The sequence below is a fragment of the Dama dama genome, chromosome 5, assembly GCF_033118175.1.
Source record: "Dama dama isolate Ldn47 chromosome 5, ASM3311817v1, whole genome shotgun sequence".
NCBI classification, from domain to species: domain Eukaryota; kingdom Metazoa; phylum Chordata; class Mammalia; order Artiodactyla; family Cervidae; genus Dama; species Dama dama.
The window spans coordinates 125,300,598-125,315,399 of NC_083685.1; the positions used below are offsets into that span (position 1 = coordinate 125,300,598).

The 14,802-nt window shown below is 57.1% G+C and overlaps 1 protein-coding gene across 6 annotated transcripts; it reads left to right on the forward strand.

The window, feature by feature from the left end:
- Window positions 1-2: 2 nt before the first annotated feature.
- On the forward strand, window positions 3-14,330 carry GGA3 (golgi associated, gamma adaptin ear containing, ARF binding protein 3). Of its 6 annotated transcripts, none has more exons than XM_061144841.1 (17): window positions 3-159; window positions 5,719-5,803; window positions 5,931-6,006; window positions 7,330-7,428; window positions 8,013-8,136; window positions 8,295-8,398; window positions 8,509-8,589; window positions 8,938-9,075; window positions 9,658-9,739; window positions 9,837-9,938; window positions 10,230-10,469; window positions 10,775-10,845; window positions 11,061-11,356; window positions 11,550-11,758; window positions 12,053-12,222; window positions 12,304-12,436; window positions 12,668-14,330. In XM_061144841.1, exons 1-17 carry the CDS (start codon window positions 120-122, stop codon window positions 12,733-12,735), a joined length of 2,118 nt encoding a protein of 705 aa, XP_061000824.1. In that variant the 5' UTR covers window positions 3-119; the 3' UTR covers window positions 12,736-14,330. The 6 variants fall into 6 exon arrangements, 4 of the variants coding, with proteins under 4 accessions (XP_061000824.1, XP_061000823.1, XP_061000825.1 ...); XM_061144840.1 differs by having other exon boundaries at window positions 12,326-12,436; XR_009693104.1 differs by lacking the exon at window positions 12,668-14,330 and having other exon boundaries at window positions 12,118-12,222.
- The last annotated feature ends 472 nt before the right edge of the window (window positions 14,331-14,802 follow it).

Below are 14,802 nucleotides of genomic sequence, written 5' to 3' on the forward strand. Positions count from 1 at the left end.
AGATCCTAGGCGGCGGCACTCGGTCTTCTCAGGTCCCTATATACAGGCCCCGCCCCGACTCGTCTCTCTCAGGTTCTCGCGAGGTTTGAGGCCGCTGGGCCGGCCCGGGCGGCTGCAATATGGCGGAGGCGGAAGGGGAGAGTTTGGAGTCCTGGCTGAGTGAGTATCCGCGGCAGAGTCTGTTCGCGCTCGAGCCGCCCTTCTCCCCAGCCCTCGGTCCCCTCCCCCGGCCGTGCGGTGGCGCCGCCCGGCAGCCCGCGCCAAGCCTCGCCCGCGCCGCGAGCGCCCCGGGATCGCGCCCCTTCCTCAGTCGGGCCGCCCGGCCCGTGCTCTCTGAGCCGCGGCGTCTCCTCTCGCTCCCGCGCTCTGCGCGGTGAGCTCGGGCCTCGCGGGCTCAGGGAAGGTGACAGCCAAGTGCTTCAGGCTGACATGCATCGGCGCTTTGGGGAGACTGGGGTGGGGCCGCGCAAGGCCTTGACTCCGGGACCCCTGCGCTCTTCCGACGAAGGGGAAAGCTCCGAATTGGGGCTGAATTCCGGGAGCGGTGGGTGGTGCTGGCTTCAGAATTTTGACCGTGTATTCCAGAAGTGACTGCTTCGCGCAGGCTGAATGTTTGAAGTGAAAATAATCCCGAGAGAGAGGGGAAAAAAGAGTACTTTTCCCTGCAGTAGCCGAAGCATAATGAAAGCTCTGTTGGGGGACCCTTCTCCCCACCCCCCGCATGTCTTAACGAGTCATTAGTTGGTAAACTACTCAGCAAAGCTGAGAGACGCAGCCTGATATTGTAGTTATAGCGGCCTATTGCTATGATTGCTCACTCATATTGCTGTTGAGGAAATACAGGATAACCTTAGCAGGTTGCATTTGGCCGAAGGGTTAGTACGTTGAGTTTACTAAGTATGGGCTAGAGGAGGCCCCTGGAGGCCTGTTTAAGTGAAGACAAATTGCGCAGGGTGATAAGACAGGCTGGAGCCTAGACGTTCCCTTGTGCATTGTCAGTTATTCACTAGAGCCTGCAGCCTCTTGAGGGGTGATGCCCACTTCCTCCAACTGCCTGACTCCCCTTCATAAGAAACCCTGTTCAGGTGGTTGAACGTAGGTTACATTTGCAAGGTCTGCAGTTGCAGGCACGTCACAAAGCCTTCTTTGTATGTGGAACTGTTCTCCCAGGAGCTCAGAGTGCTCCAAAGACGTTCATTTATCAAGAATCCTAGCAAAGTAGGTGCTGGTGTCACAGTGTCATAAAAGAGGACACCTTGGCTCTAATCACTTCACTTGCCCAGAGCCGCCCAGTTCAGTTCAGTTCAGTCGCTCAGTTGTGTCTGACTTTTTGCGACCCCATGAATCGCAGCACGCCAGGCCTCCCCGTCCATCACCAACTCCCGAGTTCACTCCAACTCATGCCCATCAAGTTGGTGATGCCATCCAACCATCTCATCCTCTGTCGTCCTCTTCTCCTCCTGCCCCCAATCCCTCCCAGCATCAGGGTCTTTTCCAGTGAGTCAACTCTTTGCATGAGTTGGCCAAAGTATTGCCACCCAACTGTATGTAAATACTCTGGAATTGGTTCCATTTACAGATGTTAATGGGGACTTTGAGAAATTTAAATGACCTCAGCTGAGTCTAATAGGCTAGGTTTAGAGTTTAGACCTGTTTTTGAGGGAGAGTGGAGATGGTGATGGGGGAGAGGGATGGTATCTGTAGAGACTAGAGCTGAGACTAGCCTTTGACCCTTTCTTGTTACATAGAGTGACATTTTGGACAGGTCTCAGGTCTCCCCCCCAGCCCAGTTCTGCTCCCAGAAGAACCTTCTGCTTAGTCAAGTCATTGCACTACTGCTCCCCTCTGCCTCTCTGTGACTTCCTCGTATTCTTCCTTGCTTCGGTCAGCTGCATGTTCTTGTCCCACCAACACACCTTCCTCTCCTTTCCTGAAAGCCCTGTTCCCCTGTGCTCCTTTACATGCTTTGAAACCCATCCCGGCATCTCCTTCCCCACAAACCATCTCTTGATGACTTCAGCCTTCTCTAAAGTCCTGTCATTACTGCAGTTAATCAGTGCTTAGTGAATACCTACTGTGTGAGGTGTTAATGAAAACTAAGTTCAAAGTCTTTGCCTTCAGTTTGATGATAGTGGTGCTGGAGTGGATAAAGCATTTTTAAGTAAAAAAGCAGGAACCATAAATGCTAAAATACAGACAGTTTATTTTGGGAAATTGGGAATAAGTGAAATGGGAGATGGTTCTCCCAATGGGGAGATGGCACTCGAGCTAGGCCTTAAAGAATGGGGAAATAGGCTAAGAAAACAGCAGACAGTGGTGTGGAGGGAGCAGACCGTGTTTGGGGCATGCAGTAACAGACGTTTGACTCAAGTAGGGCGTTCCTGTAGGAACATGGAAGAGAGAGCTAGGAAGAGCCAAACTCTGGACCGGCTCCAATTCCACTCCAAGAAGTCTGTGTCTCCAGTTAAGACATTCCCATTCATACTGTACCTGTTAAGTCAGTGTTCTGGGAAGGTTCCTATAGGTGTTTTACATAGGATGGATTGGAGCAGAAGTTCTGGAAGCAAGTGAGAAATCAGGAGGTCAGGGCAGGAGTAAAAAAACAGTTTTAAAGAGACACTGGGGTTTCCCAGGTGGCTCAGTGGTAAAAAATCTGCCTACCAAGGCAGGAGAGGCAAGAGACTCGGGTTTGATCCCTGGGTCAGTAAGATCTCTTGGAGTAGAAGATGAAAACCAATTCCAGTATTCTTGCCTGGAAAATTCCACGGACAAAGGAGCCTGGTGGGCTACAGTCCATGGGGTTGCAAAGAGTCGGACGCCACTGAGCACAGCGCACAAAAAGACATTGAGGTGAATTCCCTGGCAGGTCAGTGGTTAGAGCTCCACGCTTTCACTGTCGAGGGCCGGGGCTCAATCCTGGCAGAGGAGCTAAGACCCTACTAGCCTCGAGGAGGAAAAAAATAGTAAAGACATGGAGAAGGAAGAGATTAGGACTGACTAATGAAATTGGATGAGGAGAGGGAAGACGGAGCCTTCAGACCTGGGTGCCTGGGGTTGGGGGCAAAAGGAACTTTGGAATGGCAGCACCATTTACAGAAATAGGGAAGTCAGGGAGGAGAAATGATGAGTGTTTTTAGACTCGTTTCTGCACCAAGTGAGCACTTATAATTACACCCTGTCTTGTTTTGCTCTGGTTGTTTCTCATGAGTTGCACCAGAAGAGCGTAACCTCCTCAAGGGTAGGATCCGAGTCTTGTACTTTTCCTGTCGTTCCTCCAGGGCCTAACTTGCTGTCTACTTAGTTTTCTGTGGCTGTTTAACAAAAGACTTGGTGGTTGACTAAGTCTCCCTTGATTCAAGACCTTCGCACTAAAGTTTGACCCTTGACTTCCCTTCCATCCTTATCCTTGCTACGTGGAACTGGTCACTGGACTGTTTGAGCCGTGTTGGGGCGGGGTGGCCAATGCTGTTCCCCTCCCTCCTGGACCAGAGGTCCCACGACAGTCATGGCTAGTGATAGAATTGAGTTGAAAATGAGAGCAGGATGTATAGAGGCAGAGACACAGACTAGCATAAGGCTTTCAACAGAGACCCCAAAATAGAAACCTGGAGTCCCGAGGGGCGGTTCTGGAAGGCAGGATCTGCACGGGAGGTTCTGGCATCACCTCCGCTGCAGGTGAAGGAGAGTGTTGAGTGGGTGGTGGGTGTGTGCGTCTGCCGGGAGGTGGTGGGCAGATGGAGTGCCTGAGTCACCCCAGGTTACCTCCAGAGGTTCTTGGAGTTCCTGTGGGTGACTGAGGTCTGCTGTCTCAGCTGGCTGGAGAGTGGGGGGAGATACTCAGAAGTGGGGCAAACCATGGCTGAAACCAGGGCTTTGTGTTCATGTGTAGGCCAAGAGCTCCCTGCAGGTTTGCGGTGGGGAAGTCTATTGGGGGACAGGAAGTGGGGTTCTCGAGATGTTGAATGAAAGTGAGAAGTAGGTGGGAGTGTTCCTGGAAGCAGAAATGGAGTCGTGGCAGCCGCGGGCAGGACACATTATTGGTGAACGCCCATGGCTTTGTGTCCGTGTGTGGGGAGGAGAGGGGCTGTGCACGTTGTCCCCTGTGTCTGTAACATGCTTTTCCAGTGGCAAACAGTGGAAGGCGTGTGACTGCTCCCAAAATGATTGTAGAGACAAGGGCAGGTATGACTCCTCAAACCATCTTACTTTTGTATCCTACACCCTCTTAATGCCATATGGGAACTCCAAGCATCTCAAATGCTAGGAATTAGTAACAAAGTCCGGAGAAGGCAGTGGCTCCCCACTCCAGTACTTTCGCCTGGAAAGTCCCATGGATGGGGGAGCCTGGTGGGCTGCCGTCTACAGGGTTGCACAGTCGGATATGACTGAAGCGACTTAGCAGCAGCAGCAGTAACAAAGCCACCCTGACACCTGAGAAAATTTCAGGCACCTGGTCGGGGGAGACTCAGGGCTTCTCTGGAGGGTGACAGCTGGTAGCTCCCTGTGGCAACAAATAGCCCCTCTTGATAGAATTAATCTCCCTTCCCTCCAAGCATGACATTTTCAAGGGCCTGCTAATTCTCTTTTCAAGACTTAGGACTGACATCTCTCTTTTCCTCCAAATATGATCCTAAACCACCAGAATTTTCTGGCCTCCAGAGCAGAAACGCTGTCCCGCAAGCACAGCGCTGGGCGCTGCAGGTCTTTCCTATGCCACTGGGTGGCGTCTGCTGCCTTGTGACCCCTGGGCGGGGATGGGGCTGGCTCGGAGTCCCTGTTAGGATTTGAGTGTGGAGCTAGTGATTTTTAACATTAGGAAAAGGGAAGTGAAGAAACAGAGTCACGAGCAATCAGAATTCAGGAACGTCTAACATCACCCCTTTTGGGAAGGGCTTTTTCAAGGCTCTCACTCTGCTTTTGGCCCTGGAGGAAATCTGCTGGAGGAGCCTGGGCTTTAAAAAGGATACACGCCTTCAGTCTTCCGTTAGTCTTCTGAACCTGAAGCCCTAAATTTAGCAAACAGCTTGAGAGTGCTTTCTGGAAGAGGCCGACTCCAAGATCTGAATCAGAGATGGGAACGCATTTAACCACCCTCAGCTGGGGCTGTCCTCTCTAAGCACAGGATCTGGGCATGACTGAGAAGAGAGGACACACACCACGTGTTAGGAGACTTGACATTCACCTCCTGGAGTTTAAACCCTGGGTGACCCTTCAGTGCTTGTCTTTGTCCTTGTTCGTGGAAGACCATTTAAACTCAGGGATGCTGACTGCTCAGGCTTAGATTCCGTTTCTGTGACCCCAGCGACGGACAGCACAACTCGTGCTTAGAGGCCTCAGTAATCGTCGTTAACTTACCATAAAGTGAGAGGCTTCAGATTTGTTTTCTCTTTCGTTTGTAACTTCCACAATACTGGACAGAAAGCGATATTTGTAGGGAATTCCGTAGTGGTCCAGGGGTTAAGACTCTGCTCTGTCACTGCTTGGGGCCCAGGTTCAATCCTTGGTCAGGAAACAAAGATCCTAGAAGCTATGTGGCACTACTAGAAAAAAATTTTTTTCAAGTATTTGTATTTGACTTGCTGTCTGACTAAACTATTGAGTCTGCTCTATTAGAGAAGCAATTTCTTCACATCAATGCGTTAAAACTGTGAGGAAAACCTTCCACGGTGTCCTCCTTGCTGTTTATAACAGTCGTCATCTTCTTCGTTCTCTCCCCAGATAAAGCCACCAATCCTTCTAACCGCCAGGAGGACTGGGAATACATAATTGGCTTTTGTGATCAGATCAACAAGGAGCTTGAAGGGTGAGTCTCGGAACTGTTAGGGGGCAGGTGAGAGACGGTTGACCGGGAGAGTGAAAAACTGGCAGAGGAGGGCTGGCCAGCTGGCCAAGGGTCCGCGTCCTGAAGGTGTGGTTTTGCTCGTCTTCAGACCGCAGATCGCTGTCCGACTGCTGGCCCATAAGATCCAGTCTCCGCAGGAATGGGAGGCGGTCCAGGCCCTGACGGTAGGTTTTTTGTGCTGGTGACGGATCTTCACGAATCCGCTGGGATCTCTGAGGGGGTCAGGGCTCACGCCCTCAGCCAGCTGAGCGTCCTGGATACAAACTAGAGTTTCCTGGACCTTGCACAGTCAGTGGTTCCACAGACGTGTGTGCCCCTGTGCCAGGCCCAAGCATCACGGATGGCTGAGTGTGAGCACGAGGTGTGGTGGGAGAAGCGGAGAGGCCAAGGCAGTGGTAGGGCCGGGGCCCGGGCTGGGGCTCAGAGAGGCCGGCAGCTGTCCTGCCAGGTAAGAGCTGGCCAGGTGTGATTCGTCCCGTAGCTAAAAAGGACGCGGGTCGCTAGTGAAGGCGTCAGCCCAGTGGGCAGATCTTAGCGTTTATTCAGACTTGGAGGATTCAGGACGGGAAGCCGAGTGCGGTGCTGGGACGCCTCCAGGCTCTCCCCTAAACCAGGGTGCCCGGGTTCTCTCCTGACTTCCTTCAGCTCCTGGAAAGGCAGGAGGGGGGACGTTGTGGAAAGGCACTTAGCCTACGCGCATGCCTGTGCCGTGTCCTCCATTGAGCGAAGCCTTAGCTAAACCTGGTTCTCCAGTGGGGGCAGGTCGGTCACACTGGGCAGTGTCTGGAGACACTGTTGGTTGTCATAGGTCAGGGGGTGCTACTGGCATCTATGTGGGTGGAGGCCGGGGTGCTGCTGAGCACTCTCTAGTGCCCAGGACAGGCTCCCAGAACAGGTGACTGGCTCAGAACATCCATAGTAGTGCAGTTGAAAATCCCAGATTTACAAAGATGGAAGCCAGGGCAGGGGGCAGCACGTGGGTGGTTCACTCCTTGGCATAAACTCAGGCACCAGGCGCCATAGCAGTGCCTGAGAACTTGAGGCCCCAGAAGGAAGATCGATGGGGCTGAGGGCGGGAAAATAGCATGTCTGTCTAAGATGAAGAAAACAGAATTGAAACATCCTCTCCGGCCTGCCCAACATGTTGCTCAGCTTGTGGAAAGAGCCCTGGACCCTGAATCAGAGGAATGTGTGGTCTCTCCCTCCATCTCCTCACCTGTGAAGCCCAAGGGCAGGATCTGCAGGCAGGCCCGCTCCAGGGCTGACCGTCTGACTGTCTTGTTAACTGGGATTCAGCGTTTTTTACTTTAGTTTCTGCTGAGCTTCCCTGGAGGGGTTTGCACCTTGAGGAACTCTTCTGAGTGTAATCCCACTGCACTGATGCCCCCCAGGGCCGCCTCTTCTGGTTAGGTCCTCTCTTGGGCAAGGGTTTATGCAGCGCCGCCAGCATGTGGGGTCTGGCCTGAGCGCCGGCCTCTGTGCCCCAGGTGCTGGAAGCCTGCATGAAGAACTGCGGCAGGAGGCTCCATAACGAAGTGGGCAAGTTCCGGTTTCTGAATGAGTTGATCAAAGTCGTCTCTCCGAAGGTCAGTCGGTGGCAGTTTCGTTTCTCAGAACTTCTGTGTTCCTCCCCCCTCCCACCTTACCGGCTTTCACCATGCGAACCAGCGTCTCCTGGGTCTGGGGTTCCCTGGGTCCTGTACTCAGAGGACGCCGTGCTGAGGGTAGACGCGCACACAGGGACGTCTCTGCTGACCTCCCGGCCTCAGTGAGCCCACTCATGGGCTCCCGTGACAGCAGTCACTGGTCCTCGCCTGTCACGTGACCGCCACGGTCACACACGAGTGTCGCTTCAGCTCTGGGCAGACGGGACACTTCACCACGAACGCATTCTCGTTCACTCCTTCGAGAGAAAGTGCAGCTATGCGTCTGGCTTATTGTGTGTGAACGCGGTGACAAGCTCACGGCCCCCTGCCTGACCGGAGGATGTGCCCCCTGGATGCTGCTCCCCTCCCCCGGCCGTGCTGTCTCACACCCAGCTCACACCTGCAGCTCACACCTGGGGACTGTAGCCAGTTAGCGACCATTTCACTGCTGTGAACACAGCCTTCCCTCTGTCTCTGCCTCCAGGCTACACGCACTCAGTTTTCCCATTTCCTTTGCTCCTTAGTACCTGGGGGACAGGGTGTCTGAGAAAGTGAAGACCAAGGTTATTGAGCTACTTTATAGCTGGACATTGGCCCTGCCGGAAGAATCAAAGATCAAGGATGCCTACCACATGTTGAAGAGACAGGGTACGCGGCTGTCTGCCCAAGCAGGGGGCTCTGGGCTGGGCTTTGAGGGGCTGAGGTGTGTGCGGCCTGCAGGCCTGGCCCCAGGGGCACCCCTTGCTGTGTGAGAACGGGCACCAGGGCGGCCCAGCCTGTGCGACCTCTGCTCCGTCCCCTTTCAGGCATTGTGCATTCTGACCCACTGATCTCTGTGGACAGGACGCTGATCCCGTCTCCACCGCCTCGTCCCAAAAACCCCGTTTTTGATGACGAGGAGAAATCCAAGGTAAAGTCCTTGATGGGGTGTGGGCTCACTCAGCGCCAGGGTGCGCCTGGTTCCTGTGTGCCCCGGTGGGGTGCTGCTGTCCCTCCACCTCTGAGGCCCTCCTCTTCCAGCTTTTAGCCAAGCTGTTGAAAAGCAAAAACCCAGATGACCTGCAGGAGGCCAACAAGCTCATCAAGTCCATGGTGAAGGAGGTGGGTGGGCCCTGAGCCTTGGGGAGGAGGAGCCCGTGGCCCCAGAGCAGAGGTCCCTTCCCCTGTCCCCAGGGCTCCCCCACACGTGGGAGCAGGGGGTGGATAGGAGAGAGGAATGGGAGTCGTGGGGTCAGGCTTGGGGGCAGACGGGCTGCTGCTTTGAAAGAACAGCTGTAGATTAGGTCTGAGGCCAGTAGTCCCAAGAATCACGTTTTGAAAGCAGCTTCTGTGGGGCGGGCCTTGGCCTGCATGTTCCCTGGGCAGGTGTTCACCCTCCCTGGCAGGGTTTGGGGGGGGCAGTGGGCCAAGTCCAGCTGAGCTCTCGCTCCTTGGTCCTCTCTGGCGCAGGATGAGGCGCGGGTCCAGAAGGTGACCGAGCGTCTGCACACCTTAGAGGAGGTGGATAACAGCGTGAAGCTGCTTGGTGAGATGCTGCGTCACTACAGCAGAGAGGGCTCTGCGGAGGCAGACAAGGAGCTCATGAAGGTAGGCCCCAGGAGAGGGCGTCCCTGCCCCGAGACGCTGCTACACCCCTGGCGATCCTTCTCCACCAGCAGCCAGGCCAAGAGGGGTGGCGCCCCCATTTTCACGTGAGCCGTGGCTGATTCGCTCCATGCACCCTCCGTCTGTGTGACTCTGCAGACCTGCCTTGGGGCGCGCCCCTGCTCTCTACCTCGCCTTCTGCCTGGGGACGCTTGGGCAGAGAAAGGCCCACCCTGGTTCCCCGGTGTGCTTCTCCGTCCTCAGTCACATAAGAGACTCTGAATTCTGAGGCATGTACCAGCCAGGGAGGTGGGAAGGGACCTGCTGTCCTGGCTGCCTCTCTGCCTGAGCAGATGTCTTGTGATGCAGAGTGGCCGAGGCTGGCAGCAGGAAGTATGCGTGCAGAGTCTGACTCTGCCAGGAGCTGACCATGATACTAGGGGAGCTGGGACACCCTGGTATGGACGGTGGGTTGGGTGATCTGCCAGGAACTGGCTGTGGTACCGGGGAGCCAGGACTCTGGCATGGACGGTAGATTAGGTGATCTCCTGGCAGCTCGAGCTTTCCTGCCTGGGTCTCTAATAGGAGCTGTTTGATCGGTGTGAGAACAAGAGGCGGACGTTATTCAAACTCGCCAGTGAGACAGAGGACAATGACAATAGTTTAGGTGAGTGGAACGGGAAGGGTGGTTGAGGGGGTGACCCGGGGAGTGTGTGGTGGGGGCCTCGTCATGCCAGGAGTGACGGGTTTCTCTCCGGTACTAGGGGACATCTTACAGGCCAGTGACAACCTCTCCCGGGTCATCAACTCTTATAAGATAGTCGTTGAAGGGCAGGTCATCAATGGCGAGGTGGTGACCTCAGAAGGTAAAGTGTTCTGGTTCCCTGCTCCCTCCAGAGCAGCCCGGGTCCCCACCGCCAGGCCCCAGTGCAGGGTGACCCCGTGTTAGCCCAAAGGCCTGAGGGGACTCCGAGGCCCTCCAAGCCCCTCCCAGGAGGTCACACAGGGTGTCCCCACCCACCGCCTCCACCAGCTCTTTACCGCTCCCCGGACAGGTGTTCTGGGAGGCGGCCAGAGGCTGTGCTCAGGGCCCTCCTCCCCTGCGCAGCCCGGGAGGGGCCCCCGGTGATTTCTGTCCCCTTCCGTCATCCACCCAGGAAACAGCCACTCCAGCCACCAAGGCACTCTCATCGACCTTGCTGAGGTGGATGCGCCAAGCAGCCCGCCCCCAGCTCTGGCCCCTGCCCCCGCCAGCTCGAGCATCCCTGTCCTCCCTCCGCCCCCCCAGGCCTCGGGCCCTGGGCGCAGCCACTCAGCCGGCCAGCCTGAGGCGCCCCCAGGGCCCAGCAGCACGAGCAACGCCCTCAGCCTGCTGGACGAGGAGCTGCTCTGCTTGGGTGCGTCCTAGGGGGGCTGCCCTGGGCAGGGAGGCCTGAGGGAACCCCGGATGCTGAGCGAGGGTGAGGAGGGCCCAGGGCAATGTCCTCGGGTGGACACCGTGTCTGGCTGTGCTCCTCCTTCCCCGGGAGGCACCCCCACAGCATAAAGACAGAAGAGGGCCTGTTCCCCTCCGGAAGCTATGGGGGAACACCCCTTCACCCTCGGACGGCCTGGTGGTCACGTGACCCTCCCTCAGGTGAGGTGGGGCTGGGGCTGCCCTAGCCAGAGCCTCTTCTACCACGGCCATCTCCTCTGTCTTCAGGCCTCGCCGACCCGGTGCCCAGCGCTCCTCCCGCCGAGGCAGCTGGGAACAGCCAGTGGTCCCTGCTCCAGGTAGGGGCGGGCGCCATGTCTGCCCCCCTTGCCAGCCTTGTCCTGGCCCCGGGCACCCTCCTGCACACAGCGCTTCACGCGCCCTGTCCATTGGATGGCTGTTCGTGCGGAGGGCTCAGCTCAGCCCCCGGGAACAGCGTGGGGGGCAGGCAGGGTGGAGAGCCTGGAGCCTCCGCCGCCTGCAGGGCCACCTCACTCCCACTTTCATTCCCCAGAGCGAGCAATCGGACCTGGACTTCTTCAGCTCCAAACCCGGGCCGGGAGTCTGTAGCCCCACAGACGGGCCTCTCCTACAGCCCTCAGTGGCCCCCGCAGGCAGTCCCCAGGCCCTTGTGGTCCCAGTTGGAGTTCCTGCCCCCAAAGCCGGCCCATTCTTGTTCTCCACCGGCCTGGCCCCAGCTCCGGCCCCAGACGCTAAGCCCATCACCCCTGGGTGCCACGGTTCCGCTTTGGGCGATAGTACCCTGCACCAGCTGGATGTCCTCGACCAGCTTCTACAAGAGGCCAAAGTGTAATGAGCGCGAGTGGGGTGCTGGGGAGGCAGCCCCAGGGGGTTGCGGGAGTTCCCTCTCAGTCTGGTGGGTCGGCTGGAATCTGGAAGCCGGGATGGGGGAGAGCCAGCTCTAGTCTGCGGGCCTCCGCGCAGGGTGGCCAGCAGCTTTGCCTGGCCTTCGACACGCCTTGTCCTCCTTCCTGCTGCCCAGGACATCAGGCCTGGTGAAACCCACCACCTCCAGCTTCTTCCCAGGCGCTGCCGCCCCTCCTCTGCTCCCCACCGGTGCCTCCGCTCGGCCTCTACTCCCCCTCTCCACGGGGCCCTGCAGCCCTCTCTTCCAGGCCCAGGGCAGCCCCGTGAAGGGGCCCGAGCTCTCCCTGGCCAGTGTCCACGTGCCCCTGGAATCTATCAAGCCTAGTAGGTGTTGGAGGCTCGGGGTGAGGGGCGGGGGTCCCAGCCTGCAGAGCTGTGGGCCGCATGCAAGGGGTGGGTGGGTCCAGGCTCTTCTTGCCAGGGTCCCTTAGAGCCACACGCGGCCCACACTATGGGGTCGCAGTCTGTGCTTGTCCCCACTGTGCGCTCGGGGGAGGTTCTTCCCAGGCTCCGCCCGGAGCTTCCTGGTCCCGGGGTTGTTGTGCCCTCCGCTCGGCTGCGGTGCTGTCTCAGGCCTGCCTCTCCCTGCGCCCTCACCTGCCCCGTTCTCACACACAGGCAGTGCCCTTCCTGTGACGGCTTATGATAAAAACGGCTTCCGCATCCTCTTCCATTTTGCCAAGGAGTGCCCTCCAGGACGGCCTGACGTGCTGGTGGTGGTGGTGTCCATGCTGAACACGGCCCCCTTGCCCATCAAGAGCATCATGCTGCAGGCCGCAGTGCCCAAGGTATTCCCGCCCCCTGGGGCTTCTTCCCGCACCCATGTGCCTACACCCCGTTGCACCTCAAGGGCACTGCCATCTCTTCAGAGGAGCCTGTCTCTCTCTCTAGTCAATGAAAGTGAAGCTGCAGCCACCCTCTGGGACAGAACTCTCTCCTTTCAGCCCCATCCAGCCACCTGCAGCCATCACACAGGTCATGCTGCTGGCCAACCCACTGAAGGTGAGCTGGAGCTGGGGACCCCAGCGGAAAGCCCTGGCTGCCCCAGCTTAGACCTCCGCGTCCACCACCTCCCAGCCTGGAGTGTTACTGCTTCTCCCATGTCCCTTTTCCACCCTGGCCCAATGACCAAGTGAGGATGGGGTGGGTGGTAGGAGCAAGGCGTGTCCCCTGCATGAAAGTGCCCCAAGGGTATCAGAAGGGGTGTCTTGACGCGCGGCCCCTCTGCTGCAGGAGAAGGCGAGGCTTCGGTACAGGCTGACCTTCGCCTTGGGGGAGCAGCTGAGCACCGAGGTGGGTGAGGTGGACCAGTTCCCCCCTGTGGAGCAGTGGGGGAACCTATGACCCCAGAGGACACGTGTCAGCTGCACTTTGGAGCCCAGGCAGGCTGCCCCAAGACGGGAGGCTCTCCAGGCCTAGTCCTCCTTCACGTCCTAACCGCTGTGCTTAAGAGCTTTGATGTGGAACAGGGGCCCTGGCCGCCGCTGCTGGGAGCCAAGCCGCTGCTGTGATCTCTCTCCCTTCAGCCCCTAAAAGGACCTGTTTTTATCTACCTGTGTGACTTGGAAGTGGCCGTGTGCATCAGGAGCGGGGATTGGCCCCGGTGCTGTGCCGTCCCCTGGGGACATGGCCCCAGGGCTGGAGTGGGTTTTCCCCTTGCACCGGCATCCTCTGATGCAGAGACTCAGGACCCTCCTTCAGGACCACATCCTCACATCCCCAGTTCTCAGCCCCCCTGCTACCCAGGCTTCCCCTTGGCAGGCTCCAGGGAGGAGGGCACAGCCTAGGCTCCCGAGTGGCCCTGGGCCCAGAGCAGGGCGCTGGCATGCTGCTGGACCGCCACCCTTGCCCTCTGTGGGCAGCATGAGCCGGAGCGGCTGGCCACCACAGGAGCTGTGCTGGGCCCTGGCCGCGGCAGGCTGTGTCCTGTGGACTCACAGTGAGGGAAGGAACTGAAGCTGTGGAAGTAGGACTTGGCCTCGCAGCAGCCTGACCCACAACTAGGAAAGGAAACGGAAGAGAGCAGTGTTGTGCCTTCTCCGGAAGCAGGTACCCAAGCACTTTCTGGGAAGAGGGTGCCTGCTGCCGTGGGAACAGGCCATCTCACTCACTCACTACCTCTTGCTCAGCGTTGGAACAAACTGCTGTGCTGCCCTTCACGCCTCGGAAGGGGAAGACAGCACCCTGTGTCCTGTTTTGGCCCCCCTCCTCCCACCAGATGGCCTGCGGGGTGGCTCGCGGTTGGGAACAGGAGGCTTCAGGATCAGGCGCATTGCACTAAACTCATGTCCTTACCTGCTGCCCAGAAACCCCCAGTGTCCCCAGCTGCTGAGGGGCACTGTCAGCGACATGTTGGGTCTGGAGGTGGTGAGATTAGGGGCCTTGCTTGAATCGAGTCACCAGACCCTATTGCTTCAACAGTGCTCCGTCCACTGGCTACAGCTAGGCCCCACGGGGCGACAGGCAGGTGAGACCCAGCCGCTGGGGAATGGGCAGGTGGCTCACCCACACTCCGCTGGATGAGCCAGAGCCAGCTCCAGGGAGGGGCAGCCCTCCCTGCTCTCGCCAGGCTTCCTTAATCAGGAGGCCATCACCCCCTTCGCCCCCCTCATCAGCGAGCAGGTTTCACTGCTTCATTAGGACGGACAAAAGAAAAGTGAATCCATTTCACTCCTTGAGGAGTAAATCCAAGAGCTCTCCAGAGGTGGGCTGCTGCAGCCCTGGGAAGCTCTGTGGGACTACTATGCGGAATGTACCTTTACGGTAAGCTTTAGACTTAGAGTTATTTATGAGTGTTACTCATTACTGTTGAGGTCACTTTGTGACAAACAACTACTGGATATATCAATTGCTGCCCTTGTTTTGCTGCATGTTAAATAAAACCATTTTTGCCCTATTTGGAATCTCTATAATACAGATACCAGTCACCCCAGTGTGGGGGAAGGGCTAGTTAGGGAGTTTGGGACGGACATGTACACACTGCTATATTTAAGAGAGAGAACAACAAGGAGCTACTGTATAGACAGCACAGGGAACTCTGCTCAATGTCAGCGCTATGGGGCAGCCTGGATGGGAGGCGAGTTGGGGCGAATGGACACATGTGTACGTGTGGCTGAGGCACTCCACTGTTCACCGGAAACTATCACAACGATGTTGACTGGCAATACCCCAACACAAAATGCTAAATAAACAAAAAGATAACCAGAAAGCTAACAGGTGATTCTGAGGTAAAGCAAAGTTTCAGATGCACAAGCAAACCACTGAACACTCTTGTTCAGGTTTGTACCTGCAGGCAGGAGGGCTCTGTGCTCCCTGTAACTGCAGGGATGCTTTCTCTCCAAGGTGGCTACCTCAGGTTTCCAGTGCTG

Excerpts from the sequence above, each read along its gene's own strand:
- GGA3 (XM_061144840.1), top strand. The coding sequence starts at position 120 with ATGGCGGAGGCGGAAGGGGAGAGTTTGGAGTCCTGGCTGA. Across the intron at positions 10,470-10,774 it reads CGAGGAGCTGCTCTGCTTGG|GCCTCGCCGACCCGGTGCCC; the intron begins GTGCGTCCTAGG and ends CTCTGTCTTCAG. Across the intron at positions 11,759-12,052 it reads CCTGGAATCTATCAAGCCTA|GCAGTGCCCTTCCTGTGACG; the intron begins GTAGGTGTTGGA and ends TCTCACACACAG.